The sequence below is a fragment of the Motacilla alba genome, chromosome 2 (genome assembly GCF_015832195.1).
Source record: "Motacilla alba alba isolate MOTALB_02 chromosome 2, Motacilla_alba_V1.0_pri, whole genome shotgun sequence".
Lineage (NCBI taxonomy): Eukaryota > Metazoa > Chordata > Aves > Passeriformes > Motacillidae > Motacilla > Motacilla alba.
The window spans coordinates 39,815,682-39,841,401 of NC_052017.1; the positions used below are offsets into that span (position 1 = coordinate 39,815,682).

Consider the following 25,720-nt stretch of genomic DNA (forward strand, 5'->3'; position numbering starts at 1 on the left):
GGGTCTGGTGCGGGACAATGTCAAAGGCTTTTCACAAGTCCAGAGAGGTGATGTCAGTTGCTCTTCCTTTACAGCCTGTTTGCTTAACCTGAGTTAATTGTCTGCCTGATGAGTAGTGCTTTGTAGCCTCAGTTTAGCTTGGGGTTTAGCATTTAAATATGCAGTCCTGGGGACCAAGTACAAATTGAAGTGAATATTGAGGTCCTGAGGTTCATGGCTGAACAGAGCATTGGTTGCAAATTCATCAAGCTTCCATCTATGTGATTTTAGTGCAACTGTCTCATATTTGTGGTTTCTGGGGGCTCTTGTTTAGGGTTTTGTTTTTTGGGTTTTTTTTTTACTATAGGTATTTACATGGTTGAGATTGGTGAAGTTGCCTGCGTGTATGATGGATGTGTGGGTGAATATTTGACATGTCCTTCTTTTATTTTGCAGAGACCTACAGCCAACAAGACTTCTGGTGCTCCTTCCTACAGCAGATGGTCCAGTTCACAGCCCCATCAGGTAATATGCCCTTGTCAAAAAGGATATGAAGCTCAGGTTGACACATGCTTCCTTTTAAAATGAATTTGTGAGGGGATCTGAGAGCATTACCTACCTGCACTAGCCCAGCTGGGTCATGCTGCTCTCTGAGGTTGTTGCAGGATGCACTGTGGCAAGCGCTTGGATGCAGTTGCTGCTCATGGAGGAGCTTGTTACAGCTGTGCCTCCTCTAATGCAGTGGTGGCTCTCTGGTTTGTCAGGGATGGTTATAGTGGCTGGATCCTGCTATCCTTTGCATCTTGTCACTTAAGCTGCAAGTGTGGATGTGTGATGCCCTTTGGCAACACATGAAGTGTTTTCTCCTATGCTAGCCTTCTTCCCCACTGATCCAGGGGTGTATTGTGAAGTGGTTGCAATGGTCAAAACTTCTGGGAAACTTGTTAATTGAAACTGAAGCCAGAAACTCTTAAGTGAGAGCCAGGAAACAATATGATAGTGAATGATTCTTTATAAGAATTTGAATGTATTCAGGGTTTCTGTTACTGTATCAAAATTGAAAGACTTTTTTGACTATAGACAAGGATATGGTTTGCTTTTATTATTAAAGAACAATGTATTTCAACTAAATCAGCTTTGTCTTTAAAAACTCTTCAGGTGTCTTTTCAGTTATGATTGCATTGGCTTTGCTTTCTTCCAGCCTCTACTTTTGTTTTCGCATAACCCCTTCTACATATACATTTAAAAAAACCACCAAAACCCCCTTTACACTATGAAAAATTTGAAGTATCATGGTGAACAAACCCTTGATCTGACATGCTGGATTTTCCTTTTGAAGGACATTGGTACACTAAGAGAGGAAACTTCCATTAAGTTGTGATTTGGCCTCCAAACCTAAAGCAAAAGAAACCATGAATTTAATTGTATTCAGATTAGGATGAGCAAAAAAGTGGCTAAGTGCTTCATGGGCTCTTAGCTACCTTTTTCACTATCCTCTCAGTTTGAATAGTCCTGTTTTTGCAAAGTATTGTGAGGGTTTTGTGCCTTCTCTTAATATAATGGTTCTTCTGCTTGCGAAGTTTTCCAAGTGTTCTTCTTTGACTTTTTCAACACTAGATTTTACTGTTGAGGGTAAAAGTGAGGAATACATAGACAAAATGTTAACTCTTTTCAGTGGTTATTGCTTGCTCTGTCCTAGGGCATTAGACAGTGAGCAAGAAAAAGTTCATAACTGATATATACGAGCACTGTTCCCCTCTTCCTGTGTGTGTCTGCAGTTGTCTGTTAAAAGGAGATGAATTCCTAAGTCAGGAGGAGATCATCCTAGCAAATCATATGAAATGCACCTCGTGCTCTACACACTTGATTTCCTTTTTGAGAAGGGAGGGAAACATAAGTGCATAATAAAGATTGTTTGTAGTGTTACAACCCTGTAAAACCACTAGCAGAGTTGAGGGATTAACTACCAGGAATGTTGCTTGAAAGTATGTCTGGACTGTCCAACATCTGCAGGAAAAAAAAAAAAGTGTTCTAATGTATTAAAGCATGCCCGTGGTAATTTCCCTCCACGTATATTGTACCCCTTACGTTTGACTCTTGTTTTCCTTTGTCATTTCCACTCTAATATTTTCTTTTTCTTCCTTGTTTATTGTCAGCTTTTGTCTTCTGTGTTTTGGGTTTAATAAGCTCATAAACTTGCCTCATGGATATTGTAAATGCCAGTACCAACTGTGAGGATGTATAGGCTTGCTGCGGTTCCGTTTGGGAGGCTGGAATACTGCTGTGCGCTCTCATGAGCTGAGTGGCAAAATATTTGTATTGGATAAGGGATTTCTATTCAGCCTTGCAACTTTCCAGCATCTATATATAGTTTATTTAAACTTTTTTTTTTAATATATTTTTTAAGATAGCTTTCCAGGAAAGAAAAAGATTAAAGTTCAAAATTCATAGTCTGCATTTTCTTTAGTCTCATGCAGTGAACCCAGTGAAGGCTTTTCCACGTGCATCTTACAAGAATCCACACACAAACCTAATAGAACTACATAGCTGAGACCTTTGATGCATCTAAGAAATGTTAAAAGTTAAATTGATTTCTTCCTTCTTTCCCTTAAGTTTTTCTTTTTTCATTTCCTCTATCTTTGTGAAGTTGGAAGGTCCATTAGGTGAGAGATTTGAAAGGGTGAGGTCAATGAGTCACAGAAAATAACACATTTTTTTCCTGGCTTATTCTGCTTTGTGCTACCCAGACATGCTCATATTTTGTATTGGATAAACTGAAGCATGTTTATCTATCTCAAATATGCTATCTGGGGAAGGTTTTTAATAAGTTTCTATCAACTTATCGCTCTCATGGACACATGGAATTTGTATGCTCAGGGTTTTTTTTATATAAAGCTGTTCAGAGAATAGTGTTGTTTGGGTTTCTTTTTTTTTTTTCCACTGCCCCTTGAGCCTGAGAAAATGTCTTGTTGCAGGGGAGGCATCTTTGAAACTTGATTTAGAGGTTCCTTCTGACTGCCCTGGGAAAGAGGCATTAGTACCTGGTTCAAGCTAGGTTTCTTCAAGCATTCCTCTTTCTCAATGTCAGAATAATAAGCCATTAGTCTAAAAGGTTGATTTTTTAATTTTTTTTTTTTTTGATTCAAGGAATTTATCAACTGGATTAAGAAATTTGAAGGGTGGGCAGGAAAGCCAAACAAAATCACAGCTTCTGAACTGGCATCTGTGGAGCTGTGGGATCTTACTGCCTTCAGATGTACTAAACTGGCTTGAGGGATGGGATCAAGGAGAAGATACAGATGCTAATGAACCAAAATTGCCTACACTATGTTCTTGGCTACTGGCATTGCTTGATGAAGTCTGAAGCGATTTTGTGAGAAGCTCTGAACTTAGTCCTTCTGTGGTACTCTGAAGGCTGCTGCCTGAAGTGCAAGTGGCTCTTAGAATTGATGAAAATGAATGAGGAAGTGGCACTTTATCAGGGATGATGCTGCTTTTGCTGAGTGGGATGACATCCAAGGCAGAGCTTCTTATAGTGATGGCAAATCCTTGTGTGGGACAGTCTGTGTGACATCAGGAATCATAGGTACACAGGCAGGCTGGGATGCAAGGCATGCAGCTTTGCAGCTCGGTTGTCTCTGAAAGCAGTTTTAACGTTAACAATTGACTCATTACTGGTAATGACTTGAGAACTGTGTGCTAGTAAAAATGAAGAAAATTAAGAGAAAATCCCTCTTTTTTCCTTAGAAAAAAAGAAAAGAAACAATATATTTCAGATGCCAGCTTAAGGTCGAGGCATTGAAAAAAACCCCATAGATTAAGTATCCTAAAAGAAAGAGTAATGGGACAACGATCGTCCTAATTTGCTATGTCCTAACTGTTAATGAGAGGCAAAAAGTCAGTAGCACCTAGTCAGATCTCACAAATAAATCCACCTTGTATGTAGGTAGAAGATAGTGATAGGCTGACTTTTCTTGCTCATGAGCACATTAGGGAGCTGGTGAAATCTGACAGTGGTCTCCACTGTTGGCTGGATCTTAGCGGCAATATTCCAAGTCTCTTGCACAAAGGTTGTTAGCAAGACTATCTTTAGAAATGCCTAGATTATATTACTTTCTAGAAATATTTGAATGCCTCTTCAATATTAGGTGCTAAATGAGCCTGCAGAATAATTGGTGTGTATTAAATGCCATTAAAAATAATATAGAACATTTCAGCATCTTTCTCCCCCTCATATCTATTAGCAAGGCATTAGTTTATGAGCTAATGAAGTAAAAAATGCAGAAAGTGAAACTATGTCCAATGGGCCACAGGACAGGAGGGCTTTCAGCTGTGATTCCATAATGTTCCTCTGTCTGGCTCCTCTGCTGCTTTGTTACAGAGTTATTGCTCTGACTTTCTGGTAGAGGCAAAACAAGCTCATTGCTTTCTTGCTGGTAGCCAAAGCTTTGTCCATTGCTGAACTTGGCATCAGTGCCTTAAGGTCAGAATGTGGTTTTTCTTCAATATCCTGCTCTTTAGACACAGGGATAAGTACTATATTTCAGTACAAAGTGATTAGCAGTTTCTCAGAGGAATCTGGATAGACAATGAATGTTGATAAACATTCAGTGTAGTGTCTATGTTTCAAACAGCTGAAATATTTTATCTTTCCATATGATAGTTTATAATACAGCTTCTTTGTGATGGGGATGATGGAAATACCAGTATACCAGTCAGGAAGGCAGAAGCTAGGAAAGGTGATGTTCCAGCTATACTGTGGCAGCTGTTTTATTGAATTTCAGGTCAGAGATTTCAGTATATGTAATTTATATCTTTTGCTTTGTCTCTGTTGTGCATGTCCCTGCTTTCCCCTTGCCTTGTTTTTGCCCTTGTGTTCTCCCTGTGTCTGTGTTGGAGCAGTAATGTGTTGGTAAGAAGATAATTAGACAGGTGTCTGTTCAGTAGGCTTTTTCACAGCACACAAGGTCAAAATGAACCTTGTGATTAATTGTGCAGCATGAGAGTAGAGAACTTATTTAGTTTTAGGAAGCCAGACTAGGTATGGCTTCTGGTAGCAATTGGGATTGTTGTAGCCTATTCCACCTGAAGGTGGAATTCATGACTACTTGGAGCAGGAAGATGGGTAATAGTGAGTTTCCTTGATGGGTTCTGGCAGGCTGCCCAAACACAAAGATAATTGGAGCAATGGCTCAGAAGATCTATTCCTGTGAAGTGAGTTTTCTTTTAAATTGGTGGAAGATAGCTGGTTCTAAATACTAAATAAAGAGTAATAAATAGCAATGTACTCAAATGTTTAAATCTTATTTGTTTGCCTTCAGTGCCTCAAGTCTGACTTGGAAAAAGTCAGTATTGAGAAAGTCACGGTCTCCCTGATGACTCAGCTCTTTGCTTTTCTGCTGAGCACTGCACACTGTGGCAGTAAACTTTAGGTTATGTGCCTGTCCACTAGAAAACTTACTGTGAACACCAACAATTTTCCCAGAAGCCACTGAACAGCTGTTAAGTGGCAACAGAATTCCTTCACTCTTGACCTAGGTTTGAGCTGCCGTGTTCTCATCTAAATGACAGTGCCTTAGTCCAGCTACTAGGGTTAAACCTTATTTTTAAGAGTCAAGTGAGATTTGGCAACTTTGCAAAACAAAACCAGATAACCCAAGCCACAGAAATACGTTCCTTCCTCCTGGCACTTGGTGTTTACCAAAAAAAGTAGCAAAATTCAATGGGCTTAGTTAGACTTAATAAGGGAAATTTGCCAGTTTTGCAATAAATGGAGTGAATAATCCCTAAATACCTCCTTTACATAATATATATTTTCAGAACTAGCAGTCTTCTTTACTGTAGGTCATCATAGTTTTGTAGCATTGCATTTTGGTCTTTGTTGCATTTGGATAAGCACATGGAAAAATCAAGTATGCACTGATAGAAACAGATTTTTTTTGACATGTCAAAGGTACTCACTGAATTTCGACAAGCCTCTGTTAGGTTTACCTTAGATCACTCATTAAATTTGAATGTGAGATGGAGACAGTGCCTTGCAAGAGCAAATGTAAGTAGTTAAACACTTAGAAGCATAATGATTCTTCTATGCATCATGTGTTACCCTAAGTTCACTGAAAGTTTGGAAAATGTGAATCTCTGTGATCAGCACTCCAGATCTGCTGCTCTTATTCCATCCACTGTATTAGCCATATTATGCATATGAGAGCCTTGTGGGATTTTGTCAACTGTTGATAAAGATTGATCCATGTGTTAGGTCAGTCTTTATTAGTAGCAGACAAAATATTAGCCATTCTCTTTTTTTTTTCTTGTGTGTCTCACCTCTCATACACTTCTTCTTTTCTGCTGCAGCTTGTTAGGTTCAACTGGCAACCTGATGTTAAAGGTTCTTTTTACTTTCCAAAGTTTGATGATTCCTCAGTGAAATCTGTGAGCTGCTGCTTCTGGCACGATGCTTTTTGTAGGAGCATGTAAGGGAAGATTGAACCTGGCATATGTTTTATAAAGCCACAGGAATCTGCACTGGCAGCCCCAACTTCACCAAGGTCATGGGCAAAGGCAGAGTTAATCTCAGTGACTGCTTTGCAAGTAACAGGAGAGCAGGGCACACTGAGTTGGCTGCTCAGCTAAATGCATCAGTACACCAGGATGTGTAAGCTATTTTTATTGTGTGAAGATAACTCAGCCAAATGAGACTCGGGAGCAATTGTGTCTGTAGCCAACCAAAGTACAACATAAACTTAGCTGTGAAAAGTTAAGGCTTTTGTAAATGAAATATGAGGGGAACTAAAAAAGGAAACGGAATTTTTTTTCCTAATGGTCAATGGTAGAATATGGGTAAATGTGTGCACTGTTATTCAAAGGTTGCTCTTCCAGTTATGCTACCTGTTGTTGGGGCAAAATCATCAGGCAGCTGACTGAATTGAACATAAAGCTGTTTCCTAAGCTCCAGTGGGGTAAGAGCCTGAGCCTGGAGGGAAGCAATGGTGTTCATAAGATCCAAACCCATGATTTCACTTAACTACTTGTGGAGAAACACTTTGTGTCTGACACAACTACTAACACAGCAGTATGAAGACTGATGGTATCTTTAGGAAGAACCCCAAACTTATATTCAAAAGATGGGCTTATATTTTATAGTCACTGTAAATGACAAAATGCAGGCTCTATTCTGCAATCTGTGCATCTGGTACCTCTAGTCTACTCTGTGGGTTGGATATATAGATTCCTCACCAAGCATGGGATTTGGGCATTGGTTCCCAATAGCAAAGTCTTGGTAAACCAATTATGTTAAATTTCTCCCAACTATACTGCATAAATGTTAAACTTTAGGTGTAAAGGTTATGAAAACATAGGAGGACTCTTCCAAGACTCAATATAGTGTATTTCTCTTCTACAGGTGTGAGGAAGAAATAGCAGGTTTCCTTTCTCAGGAAGGGAAAGTTATCATTACTTTGTTAGATACCATTGGGTTTCATGTTGCACTTTCAAGTCAGAGTTCAGAAGATTCCATTTATAGCTTGGCTAATCTTAAAAATCAGCATGCAGGGGAGAAAACCCCCTTTTTCAAAATGATGTTTCTAAACAGCTGGTTGGTTTTTTTGTTTTGGTGGTTTTTTTGGGTTTTTTTTTGGTTTTTTTTTTTTTTGGGTTTTTTTTTTTTGTTTGCTAGGCCAGCAAACTTTTTATCTCTTCAATTGTTGTGTAATTACTTTTGATGACAAACACCCAATGTATGTATTGTCCTAAGCGTCTGCTCAGTGTGCTCAGGTTTGTCTAGAGAAATGTGTGTGCTGGGCATGAGGGAAAAAAACTAGCAGCATTTGTAATGGCTTCTGTAGATGTAAAATATTTCCAAAAGCTATTTGTCAGCTGCACTTTTGTTGCCTCTCAAAACTATTTTCTTCTAGAAGAAGAACTTAAGATTTAAAAAGACTGCAAACTATATTGTTCTGCAGATTTTTTTAACCATGAAGACAAATTCTCCCTCTGTCACATATTGTACCGTCACTGGAAGATTCCCAACCTCTTTTGGAAACCTCACTTCAAAACTGCAGACTCAGTCTGTGAAATCCCAGGAATGTTCCTCCTATAAGTCTTTTTTGCCTGTTTGGCTTAGCAAGTTAAGCTTATTGGTATTTTATCGGTGAATGCTGACTGCTCCCTCTTTGACTGAATTTGGTGAGGAAAAAGAAGGATGCAAGTTTGTTGAACCTTTCAGAGATGTGAGGTTTTTATGGGAGTTGTAAGAGTACCACAGAGGAGAGATGTTGGTAGGGCTGTACCAAAGGAAAGCATGAGATCACCCTTCAGTAGCCATTGGGCAGTTCATGGAGGAGAATCATAGAATGGCCTAGGTTGGCAGGAATTTTAAAGACCATCTAGTTTCAAACCCCTGCTGTGGTCAGGAATACCTTTCACTGGACCAGGTGGCTCAGAGTCCCATCCAACCTGGCCTTGAACACTTCCAGGGATGGGGCTTCCACCACTTCCTTTGGTAACCTCTTCCAGTGCCCCACCACCCTCACAATTAAGAATTTCTTCCTGATAGCTAATCTAAACTTCTTCTCTTTAAACTTATTTCCCCTTGTTCTCTCACTTCATGCCCTTGCAAAAACTCTCATCTTTTGGTAGGCTCTGTTCAGATACTGGAAGGTCACAATTTGGTCATCCCAAAACCTTCTCTTCTCCAGGCTGATGAATCCCATTTTTCTCAGTCTTTCCTCATAGGAGAGGTGCTCCATCTCTCTAATTGTGGTGGCAGTCCTCCTCTGGACCTGCTCCAACAGGTTGTTGTCCTTTCTGTGCTGGGGAACCCACAGCTGGATGCAGTGTTCCAGGTGGGGTTTCAACAGATGGGAGAAGAGGGACAGAATCTTCTCCTTTGCCCTGCTGGCCATGTGGCTTTGGATGTAGCCTAGGGTTGGATTGGATCAAGTGCACATTGGCTGCAAGTGCACATTGCCAGATAATGTCCAGCCTCTCATCCACCAGCATCCCTCAGTCCTTCTGAGCCAGGCTGCTCTTGATCGGTTTGTTCCCAGTTTGTGTTGATACTGACCTGGGAGCAGCGCCTTGTTCTTGCTCTTGTTAAACTGCATGAGATTCCCATGGGCCCATTTCCTGAGCTTGTCCAGGTCCCTCTGTATGACATGCCCTCTTTCAGATGTGTCTTCTGCAAATTTGTTCAGGGTGCACCCTTTGTCTTTGTTTATGTCATTAATGGTCATTATGACATTAATTAACACTGGTCTCAGTATGGACTTCCAAAGGACACCACTTGTTGCTGATCTCCTTTAGGACTCTGAGCCATTGACCACTACCTTCTGCATGCAAGAGTCCAACCAGTTCCTTCTCCACTTATCAGTCCAGCCATTGAATCTGCCTCTGTCCACTTCTGAGAGACCAATGTTATGGGGGACCATAGATGACATCTGTAGTCCTTCCCTTGTCCACTGATGGAGTCACTCTGTCATGGAAGGCCACTGGGTTAGTCAGGAAGGGATTTGCCCTTGGTGAAGCTGTGCTGACTGTCCTCAATCACCTCTTTGTCCTCCCTGTGTTTAAGCATAGCTTCTAGGAGGATCTGTTCCGTGATCTTGCTAGGCACAGAGGTGAGGCTGGCATGGGTCCCAGGTGCTCTTTTCTACCCTTTTTGTAGATGGGTGCAATGTTTCCCTTTTTCCAGTCACCTGGGACTTCACCTGACTGCCATGACTTTTCAAATGTCATGGAGAGTGGTTTTACAATCAGCCAGTTCCCTCAGGACTCTGGGATGCATTTCATTTGGCCCCATAGACTTATTTACATTCAGGTTCCCCAGGTGGTGGTGAACATGTTCTTTACTTGCAGTAGGGAATTTGGTCCCCAATGTGCTCTGCATCCGCTTGAGAGGTGTAGGAGGATAAGTTGCCATTGAAGAGAGAGGTAACAAAAGTTGTGTAGTACTTCAGGCCTCTCCATCTATTATTGCCAGTTTTCCAGTATTGTTCACTGGGGAGAATACTCCTTCTTTGACCTTCCTTTTCTCTTTAACATCCCTGTAGAAGCCCTTGTCGTTCTTTGCACCCCTTACCAGGTTCACTTCCAGCTTCACCTCCAGCTTCACCTTGGCCTTCCTCACCCCCCCATCCCTATACAACTGAATGTTATCTCCGTATTCCTCCCAGATTACCTGTCCTTGGTTCCTCTGTGCAGTTGCTTCTTCCCCTTTAGTTTGACCAGCAGTTCCCTACACAGCCATTTGGGTCTCTTGTCTTCTGTGACCAATTTCTTGCTCATGTTGATTGCTAGCTCTAGGACTCTATGGAAGACTTCCTAAAGGTCTCCCAGCTCCGTTTTGCCCTCTTGTCCTGAGGGCAGTCTTCCAGGGATTCCTATTGATTATCTTTTTAAAGAGCTGGAAGTTTGCCTTCCTGAAGTTCAGGGGCCTAACTTTACTCTTTACCTGAACTATATCTCTTGGGACTGAAAACTCCAGCAATGTGGGATCACTGCGGCCCAGTCTGCCTCCAATATTGATGTCCACAATTAGCTCTCTTACATTGGCCATGTTATGGATTTCCTAACATAGGGCAAAAACCTCAGTTGTTGGTGTCTGTGTTTTTTTCAAGAATGAGGCTAAACTTTCGCTCCTGTGCAGATTTTCTGGTTAAGGGATGAGCTTACCCCAGAGCTCAAGGAATAATTCAGTTAAAGTCAATCAGCTGCAAGATGTGTGTACATTCACTATCAGGCTTAATTAGTTTTGCTGTTCACACAGCTACACAGCTGAATTCTAACAAAATTCTATAGTGAATTGATTGAATTCAGAACTCTTTAAATCTATGAGTCTTTTAAGGAAACTGTCTCCTTGCTGTGTCTAGCAACATTATTCTTGACTCTTCCCAAGGTTCAGATCTTGTCATACAAACTTCAGATACTATTGTTTGAAGCTGCACATAATCTTGCAAGAGGGTCTTTTCATTATGTTATCTGTGGTATCCCTGATGTGTTGACTAATAGCAAAGATTGACAAAGCGTGTTACATGCAAACATCTTGCCTCGTGTTCTATTAAATGTGTCATTTGATATCTTCTGTGGTAGATGTCTTCGTTTTGACTTTGCTATGACATCTTAAAAGAAAGAGAAGATGCCAACAGATGATGTTTTAACACTTGTCAGCAATTCGTCATGTTTCTTCTTACTTTAGAGTTAATTGTTCTTGGAATGAACAGTTCAGAGGGATTTTTTTTTTAATTCTGCTTTCTGGTTAATGCAATCAATTTGATGCAGACGATAATTAGTATGATAATTGCAGCCTACATGCATACTACTGTAACCCCCTGATTTCTTCAGTGTTCCAATGTTTTTAAAGATTGCAAGATAGGTGGGAGCAGAAGAGTTTAAGTTGTTTTTAGGAGCCTTTTGCCCCCTTGTTCTAGTATTTAAAAGTTACAGATGGACTTTGCTTTTTGTGCCTCTCATCTTTCATGCTCCTGAAGCCTTACACCTGGAAAGGAAATGCAATGAAGAGGCATGGCTGGGTCCACCATCAGCTGCACTAACAAAAGGATTGATGGTTTTCCAGAGCAAACATTAGCTGAGGAGGAGGGTTTACCTTTGGAGGAGTAACAGCCGGTACTGAGCTATGTCCAGGGGCTGATCTGGGGCTCGGGGCATGTCTAGGGAGGATGGTCAAATCAGGGCTGGTGGCATAGAACTGTGTCTCTGCCTTTCTAAACCAGGTCCAGACAAAAACTTCTTTAAGAGCCTTTCCCCTTTCCTGTCTTTGGCATGAAGGAAAACATAGCTGGCTGATGGATTGTTTTAATAATCTAAGTGATGATCATCTGTTTGATAATTAGCCATGCAAATCTGAAAGAAGCAATTGGTGGATCAACAGAAATAAATCTGCAGGCTACATTTGGGGGAATAGCTGAAAAAGCTAATTTGGTTATAAAGATAGGTTGTGCTTTGTAATGAGAAACGACAAGGCGTTTTGCTGCAACTGTCATGGCAACTTTAGAGCTTCTTTATATAGTCTAATTTAAAATGTATTTACCCCGTAGCAATGAAATTGCAATCTATGTATGAATCATAAAAGCTGGGGATGGAAAATACCTCTTGAACATATGGACCAGTTCCTCAAAGGATACAATTCATTTTAACTCAAAGTGAGAGAATCAGATATTCTCTGTCTTGAAAGTCAGTTTTTTTGTCCCAGGTTTTTTGAGTGTGGACTCTAGAAAGGGTCTCTTTGTCTATCTTGGAGCTGGTCTTGGCTAAAAAACTTTTGTTAACAAGAGATCTCAGTATTTAAGTTTTGCTTCAACAGCTTGTGAGCTCTGCTGTCTACTACATGGCTCTACATAAGCTTAAATAGTCATTGAACACTGATAAAATTCACTTATATCAAGATGCTTGTTAGTCATGTTTCAAGGCACAGATTAGTTGCCTACTGAGTTAAGATCTTAATTGTGTGAGTGCTCCATTTTTGTTCCATCAAGCTGTGTTGATATTTGAAATCAAACTGTAATCAGGAAATGAAAGCCTTTTTTCCCCCTGTTCTGTATTAACAGTGACTCAGTTAGTTGTTAATGCTAAGCATTGGTGGCAGTTATCTGAAAAGCAAGAATATGGTGCTAGAAAAAAAATGAGACTTTTATGTTGGTGATTTAAATCAATGTAAGATTCAGGGTGCTAGTTCTCCCAGCATGTTTAGAGATCCTGTTTCATTCTGATGATCAGCTTTTAGACTTAGAGGGAAATTCTTTGAGAATTTCCTTATGTCTTCCTAGCAGAAGCTAGTTAACTTCCTCAAAGCTTGCATGACTCAATCTTATCCGTAGCTCGGTACCCTATCTAAAAATTCTGTTTTCAAGGTCCATGATAAATATCTTTATTACTCTGTAGGTCTGCCACTGTCTGAGAGGCTTCTGTAGAGTGACCATTACCATGCCTGTGAAGTGGACTTTCAGCTTTGACTGAGATTATTTTTAAAAACACCAGTGTTTCACACATTTTGGGTGATGGCATTGTTAAAAACACCAACGGCCTACAAGTAACTTACAGTAATACCTCAAAGTCCACTGATGTGGGAGGCCAGGACCTTAATTCCATTCTATATGAAATATCCAGGTTTCCTAAGAAGGGAATTGAAATAGGGATAATGTAGGCAAAGAACTAGAAAGAATGATTCTGTACAAACGTGACTTTCATCCTATCATAAAACCACTGTATTTCTTGCTTCAGATGTAGTGGATGTTCAAGACAATTAATGTATCAGGGCAAAATTTTCATAGGTGTAGAAACTTGAATTAAAACTTCAAAACCAAAAGCAACTAAGAAGTTATTGAAAAGGCTGAAGTAGCCCAAGCAGAAGTCCTACAGGCTTCAAAGAAAACACAAATTTGTGACTGACAATATAAGGAAAATGTGACTCTGGCAAAATGAGATGGTTTTTTTGGTTTCTTTTTCTTTAAGTGTGAATGGTGCTCAAATGGGGAAAGCATCTGAACTCCCAAGAATGAATGACAGTGCCTTGATGGATGAGATTGATTTGAATCCCTCTTCATGCACAGGTTGAAATGAGAATGTCAACTGGATTGTTGCAAAATTCAGGAGGGAAAACTAGAGTACTGTTCAGGATTGCAAATGTAACCATCAAAAACTTGTGGTGGGAGTTGATAAGCTGGCAGAGTATGCTAATGAGTCTTAGCTTTAATGCACATGAACTTTCTTTCCATGGTTTGCATTTATGGGCAGTGGAAGTGGTAAGCAAAATCATGCTGTGTGCCTTCATAACCATGGCTGGACTATAAGAAGCAGGGGGTAAAATTGTTGTTAATCCTCCCAGTGACTTTTAGATGGATCTCCAAAGACCAGACAAAATTCTAAGCCACTTAGAACAACTGAGCTCTGTTGTGGTCTGCAGTACAGAGCTTGCTTATCCTGCTAAAGATCAAGCTCTGCTTGTACCCATCTAATAGGAATGTATTGAATCTTGCATGGAGTGCAAGCAGGACTTTGATCAATATTGCACGCATTTTATTTGAGGACCTACAGCAGAGGCCCTACACTTAGAAAAACAATTGAAGTAGGTCTTGGGAACACTTGACAGAATATGTAAACAGATGATGTTATGGTCTCAGTGGAAATCTAGCTGTATTGAACGGAAAATAGACCATACAAGGAGAAAATTGTAGAATTGTAGTCCTTGTAGTAGGAGACTATGCAGTAGGCCAGCAAGCTCTGTTTGGATTCCTTTGGAAAATAAACCTACAATGAAATATCTCCCTCAAGGAATTTAGTACCTCTCTCCATACTATCCTGTGAACTTCTGAAGGAGGAGTTTCTCTCTTACTGAGTGATGTATACTACAGGTGTCTGATAGTAAAAATTAAAAGCATGAATTGTCCAGAGGAGGACATTGCAGGAAGTGTTCATGAGGTTCCAGTTCTCTAAGGGGAAGCATGAATTCTACAGCCAATACACAGTTTGGTAAAATAAATATATTACACCTGGGCTTCCATCACTTGTGTTCTGTCTTCTCTGGGGCAAAAGCACAATGCACATATCAAATGACTACATATTGACAAACTCCAGGTTGTAAAGCTTTATGTGAGCTACTGGCATTTGTATGTTCATAAAACTTTGTGTGTTGATTTTTATCCAGGAATGTTGTGTTTACACTTATTTTGAAAGCTAAGTAAGGAAAACTAAGTGAAAATAAGATTAAATTCTGATTTCTGTGCCCTTTGGCTACTTGTTTTCAGTTCTAGTCATTGGGCCTAAATTTTTTATCTCAGAGCAGTAGTCTGGTATGCTTTCATTTTAGTCTGTTAGTTAACTAACTAAATTGCATTGTGAAGTAGAAATGTCTTAAGCTTTTTTTTTTTAGTCCAATTTTCTAACTTCTCCTTAATCTTATTTCTTCTAGGATGTTATTTCCCAAATGTAGTATATGAGAAGTTTTATAGTTACTAAGCAATAGTGGTTGTACCAGTCTTTGCAGTACAAATATTAATATGAAATCCTCCCCATAACAGTGGTTGTTAAACTGTTGATATAGCTGCTTTAAGAGGTATGAGGAAAAAAACAACATAAAAGGCCACGTGTTTTGACTGATATAGGAACTGTCCATGATCTAGAGTGTTTTCGTGTCACAACTAAGTGGTACTCTTGTTCCAGAACAGTTTCAGAATTCCTCATGTTTAAGGTTGCAGTGATTTTTTTTTTTTTTAATTTTTTTTTTAATAAGAAAGCTTTCACTTAGGGACATCGTCTGTAGTATTTTTTAACTCCTTGTGTACTTTGCCCCACTACAGAATTATAGTAGCATCTGCAGAATCAATTTTGAGTATTTAAATCTTTCTTTCATATTGCCCTTGATATGATCTTTCTCAAGACCTTCTCAATTTTGGTCCCTGAATACAACAAAACTATCACTACTGAAAGGACTTGTTGAAGAGCTGCAAATAAACTAAACTGAAAGCACCAAACTTTCAGCTCTGGCTCATACCTTGTTACTCAGAGTTGTGGAATATGATGCCTGTTTCCCAAAGAGATGCTTGGGTCTCATATATATCTTTACATATGATATAAATATATACATTTACTGATATATATGTTGAACTTGCAACCAGCAAGGGTGCTGATTAAAACCTCTTTTGTAATTTGGAAGTGCCACGAGGAAGGAGATCTGCCTGAACTCTATCAAGGAATTGGCAAACTCTTAGGTAAAAGTGGTGTGGATCCTGCAACATGCTTGGGTTCCAACATTAAAAGTCTGACTGAAGTCCTTCCGTGAAGGTGCCTAAAACAAACTGAAAAGCTCACTAACTCCTCAGGAACAGAAGTCTACTGAGGTGTGTTCAGCATAACAATGCATATCTAACCCTTGGCTCTGAATGCTGTCACTTTAGTAGGGTTCAGAAGACAGGATTGCTCGCTCTGGAGCAGTACAACTCCATGCTTGAATCTTATTTTACACCTTTTCTTGGAGCAGTTGCTCATCTCAGGGCTGGAGGAGTACAGGACCTGCTTGGACATTGGACTTCACTTCTGAATTGTTGCAGCTGTTCTATTTTTACTTAAGCGTGTATTATTGTGATCTGAAGGTGAACACTATTCTTGGTTATAGAGAATATTTTTCACATGTAGGGCAGGTCAGCTTTTCCAGCTTCTGCTGCAGTGGGACAGTAATCCATCACCATGGCATATTGTATTTGTGTCAGTGTTCCAAAAAGACAAGTAAGCATTGCACAGACCAAGTCTTAAGCAACTTAATGCTTTCCACATCAAAGCCAGAGATTCCTGTTGGCTCAGCTTGCTAAGGCTTCTAGATGAGTATCAGGACCCAGCCCAGCCTTGCTTTCCCCTGAGCTGGTGCCTGCAGGGATGTGCTGAATAACCATTAACTCAGGAAGAGGAGGGGACACCACAAATTTTCCAGTATTTTTTTCCCTGTTTCTTTTGTCCTGAAACTTCTTGTGGCTTCTCACTCAGTTAAAATGTTAACTCTACTCTTCCTTTTGATGATTTTATAGGAGAGCCAACATTTCTGTGCGTTTCAGAGCTGACAAACGTGTTTGCAGCTGAAACAGCTCTGGAGGGAGGCTCATGCCAGCATCTGCCACAAGGAGGCAGAAGCATTAAATCTTAAAATATTTGTAAACCACATCCTTGATATGTATCTCAGTTTATTAAAACTATGCTTTGGTGTATCTATAGCTGCCTCTGATGTATACAGAAGCTTGGGGAGAGGGAAATTTTACAGGGGAGAATCCAAAACATCAAAGAATTTCCTGCATGCTAGGGTTTTACTTGGTATTTTGATAAGGTGGAAAAAACTGTTATAAAAACATATAAACAGCAATTAAATCAAAGACAACCTCCCCCTTTTCCCCTGGCAACAGTTAGATGACAGTTTCCCACCCATTGCATTTCATAGTTATCACTCTTGGTCACTTTCCCTTTGTGAAGGCAACTCTAAAGTCCAGATCAGTGACAGTGACACATTAACATTGCAGTAATTGTATTTTCAAGCATGCCTGGTTTCCTGTTCAGCTAATAAGTTGCTTGCTCAGCTGCTTGCAGTAATTCAGAAACGCAGCATGGCATATTTGTGTTTCTGGACTACCTTTTTGGTCTGATTGCACTGTGATAATTCTCTTAGAGGTTAGCTATAGAGAATTCTAAAAAAGTGGTTTAATTGAGTCTGATCCCTTCACAGCACTGCTGAATGCGAATGAAATCCCACTTGCATCCTGGTGAACAGACTATTGAAAGCTTGGTGGTGGTTTGCTGTGGATGCTTTTTATACCTGGTAATGCACATGAAAGAAATGGAGAAGGGGAGACAGAATTCAAAGTGAAAGCTTGTATTTTGTCCTTAATTTGTCCTTCTTTACTTAAGTATCAAAGCATATATGAAAGAAAGGTCACTCTGTTATCTGAAACTACTGCAGCTCAATACGTACCTGGGCATAATGGAATTTGTTTAAGGACATGGTATCATCTGTAATGTCAGATGTCCTACCTGTTACCATCTGTGTCAGACTTCATCTGACTGACTGTAAATACGGATCCTCTGCTGCGTGCCTTAGACTGCTGTCTTGGTTAATGTAAGTTGGTTTGTGGGTTGAAATCTACTTAAAAAAGAAATTTCTTGCTGACTAAAAAACGTTTGTGTAAGGAACACCTCTTCTGCCTGTGAAGGGATATTGCAGTCCATTGTGTTAAGATGTATTACAGGTTTAAATTACAGATCATGACACTTCAAAGGTGCTTTCTGATACTCATGCAGCAATCAGACATGCAGTCACGATGCTCCTGTGGCTTAGTGGCTCACAACTGAAAAGGAAGGAAAGAGGCATTTGATAGCAGAGATGCATTTCTGAAGAGCAGCCTATTGTTTCACTCTCATCCTGCATGCAACCACAAACGCTCATTGCTGAGGGCAGGCGTGTGCTCCCCCACTTCTGCTGCAGGGAGCTCTGCTAATGTGGAGCTTGTAACCTTCCCCTGCTCCAAGCACTGCCTTTATATTTCAATAGCCTATTGAGCACATGTCTTTCCACAGCCCAGGGCTTGAATTTGGGATCACATCATCTAGCTTCCACTCTAATTAGTTATTAAATACACTGGACATTTTCATGTGTTAATTAATACCCAGTGAGATGGTATACAAGGTGATGAGTAAATAATGCATCAATAGATGTACATTTTTTCTTGGGTACTGTGTGTATTAAGGAGTGGCTATACCTGCTTTTAAATAGGGGGAATTTTGATTTTATTTCTAAACTTATGGAAGCTTTGGATTGTAATTAATGATACTGTCCTAGTAAAATAGCCTTAGTAAGGTCTAGCTTTTGACCTAAAATTATTTTCCTCTTCTTACATTTTGGGGTTAAATGTGGCTTTTATAATTGTTATTTTTGTTTTATTCATTATTAAAAGTTAAAAGGGAGAGAGTAAAAGCAGTTTAACATCCAGGTTCTTTCCTTAGTGTTGCACTTTCTTGTGATTTCATAACGTGCTTGCAGGAAAAAATAATCAGTGGTATGTGTTGTTCTGCCACAGGCCTCACATACTGGTAAACACTTCTGTATAAGATGTGTCAGAATCACTGTGAGGGACATAAAATAAATGTTTCATCTAAGTAAGCTGTTTAATGTCCTGTTCCAACCAGTAAGATCTGTGTTGCCCTGCTAATGCAAGTAATCACTTAACCTTTCTGGTAACTGACCTTTCTTCTGCTGTGTTTAGGAGGGTTGTTTGTGCATCTCAAGACTGCACAAACTGCTGTGTGTGACTGTCACGTAGCAAAATGCATGTCTTAATGTCACATAGGACTGCCTTAAACTCACTTCTGCTGCTTGAGTATTTTATCAGTTGCTTCAGTTCAGAATGGCCTGCCACACTTTTTTTTTTTTTTCCTCTTGACTAGACACAACAATTTTAACTGCTATTGAGTTTTGCTATTTGATTGACTTCTCTGTTATGGAAATGGTGTGTGACATGCCTGACTTCCCGTTTCCAGGTAAATCACACAAAAAGAAGGGAGCCCGGTTTACTGTAATGATACTTCACATTTTCAGGTATCGTGGCTGAGCAACTGGTTCATTGCTTTAATTACAGTGGTCACTGAGGTAATGTCTGACAGGTTTTTTAGTTCCCAGGTGTCTAGATAATAGTCTGTGATAATGATGTTATTGTGGGCTTTTTTTTTTTCTTTTCCTGGTGAAATTGGTGATTTCTACTATTCTTGAAAATCAGCTGTGCATTTTAGCACAATTGCAGCCTATTGCTTTAGCTGGATATCCTAATGCACATCACAGCTCTGTGCTGGGAACAGTCATGGCTCTGGTGAGGAATGCACTGTATCCTTAGATCCTCCAGAGAAATGGTTCTATTTCAGAGTGACTCCCACATACTTCTCAGAAACTCCTAAAAAGAATTTTATATTACACAGCCAAAGTGTTTTCTCTCACTATGTGTAACACTGAAGTATTTTTCAAAACACCTTGACAGTTAAAATGTGCTTGAGTATGAAGTTTTTTTTCCCTGCAGTGTCTGATTATGCAGGTGCAGTTGATATAAATTTTTCCTTTTTAATTCCCTCTCCTCCACCCCCAGCTGTTACCTTGAAGTGATCTGAAACAAGTTTAGTTTAACAGTTTATGTTCTTATCCAGTTACTATGCTTTCTGCTGCAAGACTGTCTTACAGAAGTCACTGAAATATCCCTTGATCATTTTTTGAACTTGTAGTTGTACTAGCAGCGACCTTACTATAAAGTCTTCTCTGTCTGTTGGTATCCTGCTCTTGGATATTATTGCAACAGTATGGTGTACGTTTAGCTGTTTGTCAGACTTTAAAAATATGTTTTTTCCTCATTGAGGTGATAGTTTGTTCCCTCAGCAGAAGTGAACATGGAACAAAAGCTCTGAACACTGGAAACCTCGGAATTTTTTGTAGAAAGGTCCCTTTGAAAAATTTTGGGACTCAAATTTTTTTTTTTTTTTAATTAAAGTAGAATTTCAGTGAGACCCAACTCTTTCTGACAACTGAGTAACTTATGGGTTGAAAACTTCAGAAGACACTTTTGCAACTTGTAAAGCTAAAAAACCTTTGCGTTTACTTAATGTCTTTAGGAAATATTTATGTTGGAATGCTCGCACTTCTTCAGGTAACAGCACGATCTTTGGGTGGACAATGAGTACATGGTCTGGACATAGCTTTACTCTTAGAGATTCATATTGATTTTCTTTTCTCTTGTGTTTTACCTCCCTGTCTGTTTCTAGCAAAGATGTGAAGATATAATTCTGATACTGGTTGCTGTCTCTGGAGCCATTTAGTTGTGTTATCTATTTTGTGCCTGCTACACACAAATATGTCCTTGGTGTTGCTACTAGTCTGTGATTTAAAACTGCTCTCATTCTTTTTAGTTTTGTCATATGCATACAATATTTCATCTTTTGAGAATGCCTGCAGTCTTACTGCTGTTTTTTTTTACTGCTGCTTTCCCTTTATTTGTAAGGCTAGGTATCATCTTCTTGTCATGGTTATTACCTCTGATTCTGTACACAAAGTCTTTCTTATAAACTTTGTTGTGGCTTTTCTCTACTGCACCTATATGTTGCCTTTCTGTTTAACTTTTTTACCTTGTGTCTTGTGCAAAATCATATTTTTCCTTCTTTTATACATTTTTCCATTTCTACTGAGTGAACGATTTGTATGTCTGCTTCCTCAGCTTCTTGGACTTCAGTCTGAACTTGATAGTTGACACTTCCCATGCATTGGTTAGAGTTACTATATTTTCTTCTGATTTCTGTCTTTGCAGCTGTGTATCTCTCATCCCTTTCCTGTAGGGTTTGTCATGATATGTTTTGGGGTTTTTTTTGTGCTGTGGCTTTGCAGGAGCCCTGAAAGCCAGAAGATGCTGCTATTAGCCACTAGGTATAGAACCCCCCTCCTACATATATAATAGGCTGTGCCTTTCTCTTATCAGTTCCTCTCAGCCTGTGGTGTAAATCATTCAGCTGCGTTTCCTTTCCCTGTGTCTTCTAGTAACTCTATTTTTGCTTGTCTGAGAGATTTCCACTTTAGAGCTCCCTCTTACCACTCCTGTAAGCAAATCTCAAAGTCTTTGCTTTTTAACCAGGCTATCATTGTATGACTTTGGAACTCCAGGTGGGTCTCTACCTGGTTTTATATGTTGCAGTTCCTTCTCAAATTCACATGTGTGCTCCGTTTGCCTCCATTGCTTGTGGGAAGAGTGCAATTCCTAGCCAGCATTTAAATCTTGCACTGAATAAGACTGGCAGCATTACTTCCAGGATTATTTCAGGGAAGCCTCTAAAAACATCTGCTAAAGCGTCATTATCCCAAGGATGACAGCCACCTTCTATTTCCTACTCACCATTTGGAGGTAACCTGTCCCCCCATGACTTTGAGCTGAAATGAGATCAATGTGGTGCCAGTTTTGGTGCTAGTTGTAGCTCTGCTACTTGACCAAGATGATCAGCAGGCAAGTAAAATATTTTAAGGCTTTGTGGAAATACCTGTTTCTTGTACTCTTCACAGGAGGAGGTGAATTCTCTAATAAGGCACTGTATAATTTTTTCAGACCTTCTCCTTTTAGTCACTAGAGGAAAACCAAGTTTAAAATGGAGGCCAAGAAATTAGAAATTGTTTTGATACCATTTTTTCTCTTCTCCTGCCAGTCCCTTGTTTCCTCCTTTAGACAAACTGAAATGAAACCTCAGGTTTTGACACTCAGCAACCCACTTAGTCTAAACCATGAGACAGGATGACCAAAAGGGACAGCAGTTGTGTCTTTCTGGAGACATTTTTTGGTTTTTGTCAGGTCTACTATATCCAAGTAGAATTACATAAGAATTTGTCTTAACAGTCTAATTTATTCTTTCTTCTTTTTTTTTTTTCCTCTTTTTTTCCCCACACTCCCCCAGCAGTAGGCATGAAAGCTCCTGCTTGGCTTACTGTCCTCATTGGGAATTACCCATTAATAATTTTTCAGCATGCCCAAGGTTCTTATCCCTATAAAGCTTGTCTTTCTTCCTTGTGTCTCGGTTCCCTGCTAGGCACCTGCTACTGGTGACCTTGCAAAAGGGCCTGAGGACTCTTCCCCTCTTGCTCTTTCATAATTTCTCACTTCTGGCAATTCATGCTCGTGGTATAAGCTGAGCCTGAAGCATGCCAGGAACAAACTGTGCAAAGTCCTTTGTGACCTGAACAGAGGCTGAGACTTCGGTGGAGAAAACAAGAGCTGATACCCGAGCTCAGATACACTTTGTAGTGCCTCAGTTTCATTAAGGCACTGCTGCTAAGCTGTGTTCCTGCCATTTGGTGGGATCTGGATGCAGCAGCTCATCTGTGGGGAGCAATCAAGAAACATGAGATTCTTGGAGGTGACTCACTTTTTCCTTTGGTCTCTTGGGCCTTCATGATCTGATGGTAGTTTGAGCTGCAGCGTGGAGGAATCAGCTAAAAAAGTGCCTTTGCCAGGAAACTCTGAGCATCAGATACCTTCTGATGAGAAATTCAACTCTCTTCTGCTTTTACAACTTGAGAAATTGTGACCTCAAATAGGAGGTCCCACAAATGCACCTCTCATTTGAGGAGGGAGGAGAGAAATTCCACTGCAATAAACATTGTTAGCAGATACCAGCTGACACTTGAGTTTCAGGCTTCCTTGTGTCATAATGAATGATGTTTGTAAAAAATACTGTTGTAGTCCTTTACTTTTCCCATGAAGTTCTAGTACAAAATGAAAGAGATTCTTTGGAGAAGAAATATCTTCAGCATGGGTACTGACAAAGTACTTGGGTGGAATGCCTGGGCAGAACTTGTTCTAGTTGCAAGTGAAGATGTACCCAGAGAGGAAAAGCAGCTCTTGGTCTTATTTCTCTCCAGGTAAATATTGTTTTCAGTTGGATTTGTGGGGATTTTTTTTTTTTATTAGCTAATAGTTGCATAAGATTCTGTCATCATGGTCACTTTGGAAGCATGATTCACCTGAATATCTGAGAAGGGATGTATGCTGAGTGATGTACTTGCATAAGGTTTCTAGGAATTACTGGTACTTTTCTGTACTGTTGAAATGTGCAGATGGTTCTGGCAAGTTCTGACAAGCTCCTGCTATGACTAAGCAGAGAGGTCTTATTGTTCTTTTTATTGATCTCTTTAACAATCTAAGATATTTGAAGGGATTTTTTTTTCTTTATTCTGATCAAAAATAGTCTGATGAAAATATCTGCATACATCAGTCTGCTCTAAGACAGTTTTTGTGTGGCATCAGTTTTTGTCTTTTGTTGAAGGCTTGCGGCTTTTTCAGAAATCTAAATTTCTGATTTTGAGTATGCCTGTAGGAGCTGCCTTGGCTTCCTCTTCCATTTTATGTTTAATATGCATTAGAGGCAAGAGAGATAAATGCTCATTTTTTTAATGAATGTTTTGTGGTCCCTTTTAAAATACCCTCTGATAGTAAAGTTCCTGGAAAACTTCAGTTTTCCCTGTTAAGAAACTGTATTATTTTCCTTCATGTGATTCTGGTAATTGTAAACACAGGTCTTAGTTTTATTCCTTTTTTTTCCTGGGTTTCATGCTGTATACATGAAACAGTGGATGTGTCTGTTCTGATGTTTTTGGTGTTTTTTTCTGATGTCTGATGCACTACTTGGTTAGTTTTTGTTTTTTATAGTGAGATGCCAGCACAACATCCCAACAATATGTGCATATGTGTTATATTGACCTCTCTGTAGCTGAGCTATCAAAGTCTGATCTTGAAATTATTTATATACTTAACCTTAAGGTCCTGAGTAAACATGCAGGCTTGATGGATATTACTGGCAAACATTAAAATCAGTGCTCTTCCCAACATGTGGTCCTGTTGAACAAAACCTTGTTTTGTTGGGGTTTTATTATCCCCATACTGACTATTGCTATTTCTAAGAATATGCAGACCACTCACTAGTTAAACAGCCTAGCTTTTTAAAGTAGACCAATTTCACTTAAGGACTGAAGTCATGACTCTTCCATATGATCTAATTAAGAGTTTGCTGACTTGGAAGACAGTATTTGCCACATAATTTGTTATGTGTCATATGGTAACCTTGAAGTTAGTGGGGTAGTGTTGGTAGCTGTAGCATCAATGAGCAGGCAGTCACAGCACCCTACACTGTTCTTTTGAGATGATGATAAACTGCATTAGTCATAAATGCTGATACTTAGAAAATAGTGTTTATTCCCAAGCCTCTCAGTTGCTCTTAAGTATTTACTTTTTGGGTATTATTGGTTTCAAGGAGCATTAACAAAATGATGATTATATGTTGGTTTAAAGGCTATGAATGTTTATTACTTCAAGCAGAAGGACTTTGATTTATTCTTGAAATCACTGGTAGTAATTTGGAACACCACACTTAAACATATGCTCTAACTGATCCTTCCCTTGATAGCTCAGTCAGAGGTGGAATTTTTCTGTAGTTATGCATTTCTAGGGGTCTTGAGTGTGAACTACTTGCCAGGTTCCACCCATACCTTATGTGTGCACACAGCAGACAGATATAATGCTTTACCTTTTTTTCTTTATTGAAGATGGGTTTTAATATGAATTGGTGCAAGTGTTTTGAATTTGGACTATTATGCAAAGAACAGAGCAGGATGAATATCTTAAATAGTGCCTGACTTCTATTCTTAGCACCTGCTGGCCCCCTCCATTGGTCTACTATTGTGAGTATTGAATAAAAGGGAAAAAAACCTGTATGTTTTTAGATCTATTTTACAGCTGAATAGCACATTTCTGAACAGATTAAAAGGAAAAAGAGTGAGTGGGCAAACAGCATGGATTTAACAGGAGTAAAGCATCTGACCAATCTTTTGTGGTAAAACACTTGGCCTGTGGACAGTGGAGGAGTAGAGGGTATAATTTTTCTTGTCTTTAGCAACACTTCTGATGTGGTCTCCTGCATTATTTTTGTGCCCATCTTAGGGGCAGATGTTTAAATGGATGCATAAATAAAATCCGATTGGATGATCAGGCCTAGGAGCAGTATGTAGGTAGGGCTGTACTCTGCCTAAGCTGACATTGAGTGGAATGGTACTCCTGAATTTTCCTGTGATTCCTATGACTTTTTGCAATGAAATGAAGGTCTCCATGAAATACGTCTTTCCTGTAGAATATTTTAGAAAATGCTTTTGTTTATTTAGGAGCTTGACATATTTTGTTTTAAGATTCAGGAAGAGTTATTTAATTTCTCAAAAAAGTTAATAAATACATATTTCAAATTCAGGAAGACTGAAGTTTAGTATATTGATAAGTAAAAACAACAGAAGAGTGAATTTAATAACCTGATAGTAATCTTGCCAGTAACACAGTAAGATGTGCATTATAATTCAGTCAGGCACTTCCACAATAGTGATCATCACACTGCAAACTGTACTTAAAGACATGAGGTCGGAAAGAATTTCCACATTTACCCAATTTCTTATGAGTTTAGAAGCTGACAACTGCTTTTGTGAATTTTTATGCATCTACCCCATTTTGAAAATTATTCCTTGCTGTTAGGGTTAGATTGCTGATGGAGTGTCTCAACTGTTAATCAAGAGCATGCACTGTCTTGGTTAATGCACTTACCCCGCCACAGATCTAGGCTGTCATGCTTTACATCAATCCTCTTGCATATTACAGTAGAGAAAATCTGAGGCAAATCAAAGAATTGAATGTGAAATAGTTCAGAA

The 25,720-nt window shown here is 39.4% G+C and overlaps 1 protein-coding gene across 4 annotated transcripts in view; it reads left to right on the forward strand.

Annotated features, from left to right (window-relative positions):
• RBMS3 (RNA binding motif single stranded interacting protein 3) overlaps nucleotides 1-25,720 on the forward strand; it is a 705,955-nt gene that overhangs the window by 104,912 nt on the left and 575,323 nt on the right. For all 4 annotated transcript variants that reach the window (XM_038127643.1, XM_038127644.1, XM_038127646.1 and 1 more), the window contains one exon: nucleotides 436-504. In XM_038127643.1, the coding sequence (XP_037983571.1) occupies nucleotides 436-504 (69 nt within the window). The remainder of the gene's footprint in view (nucleotides 1-435; nucleotides 505-25,720) is intronic.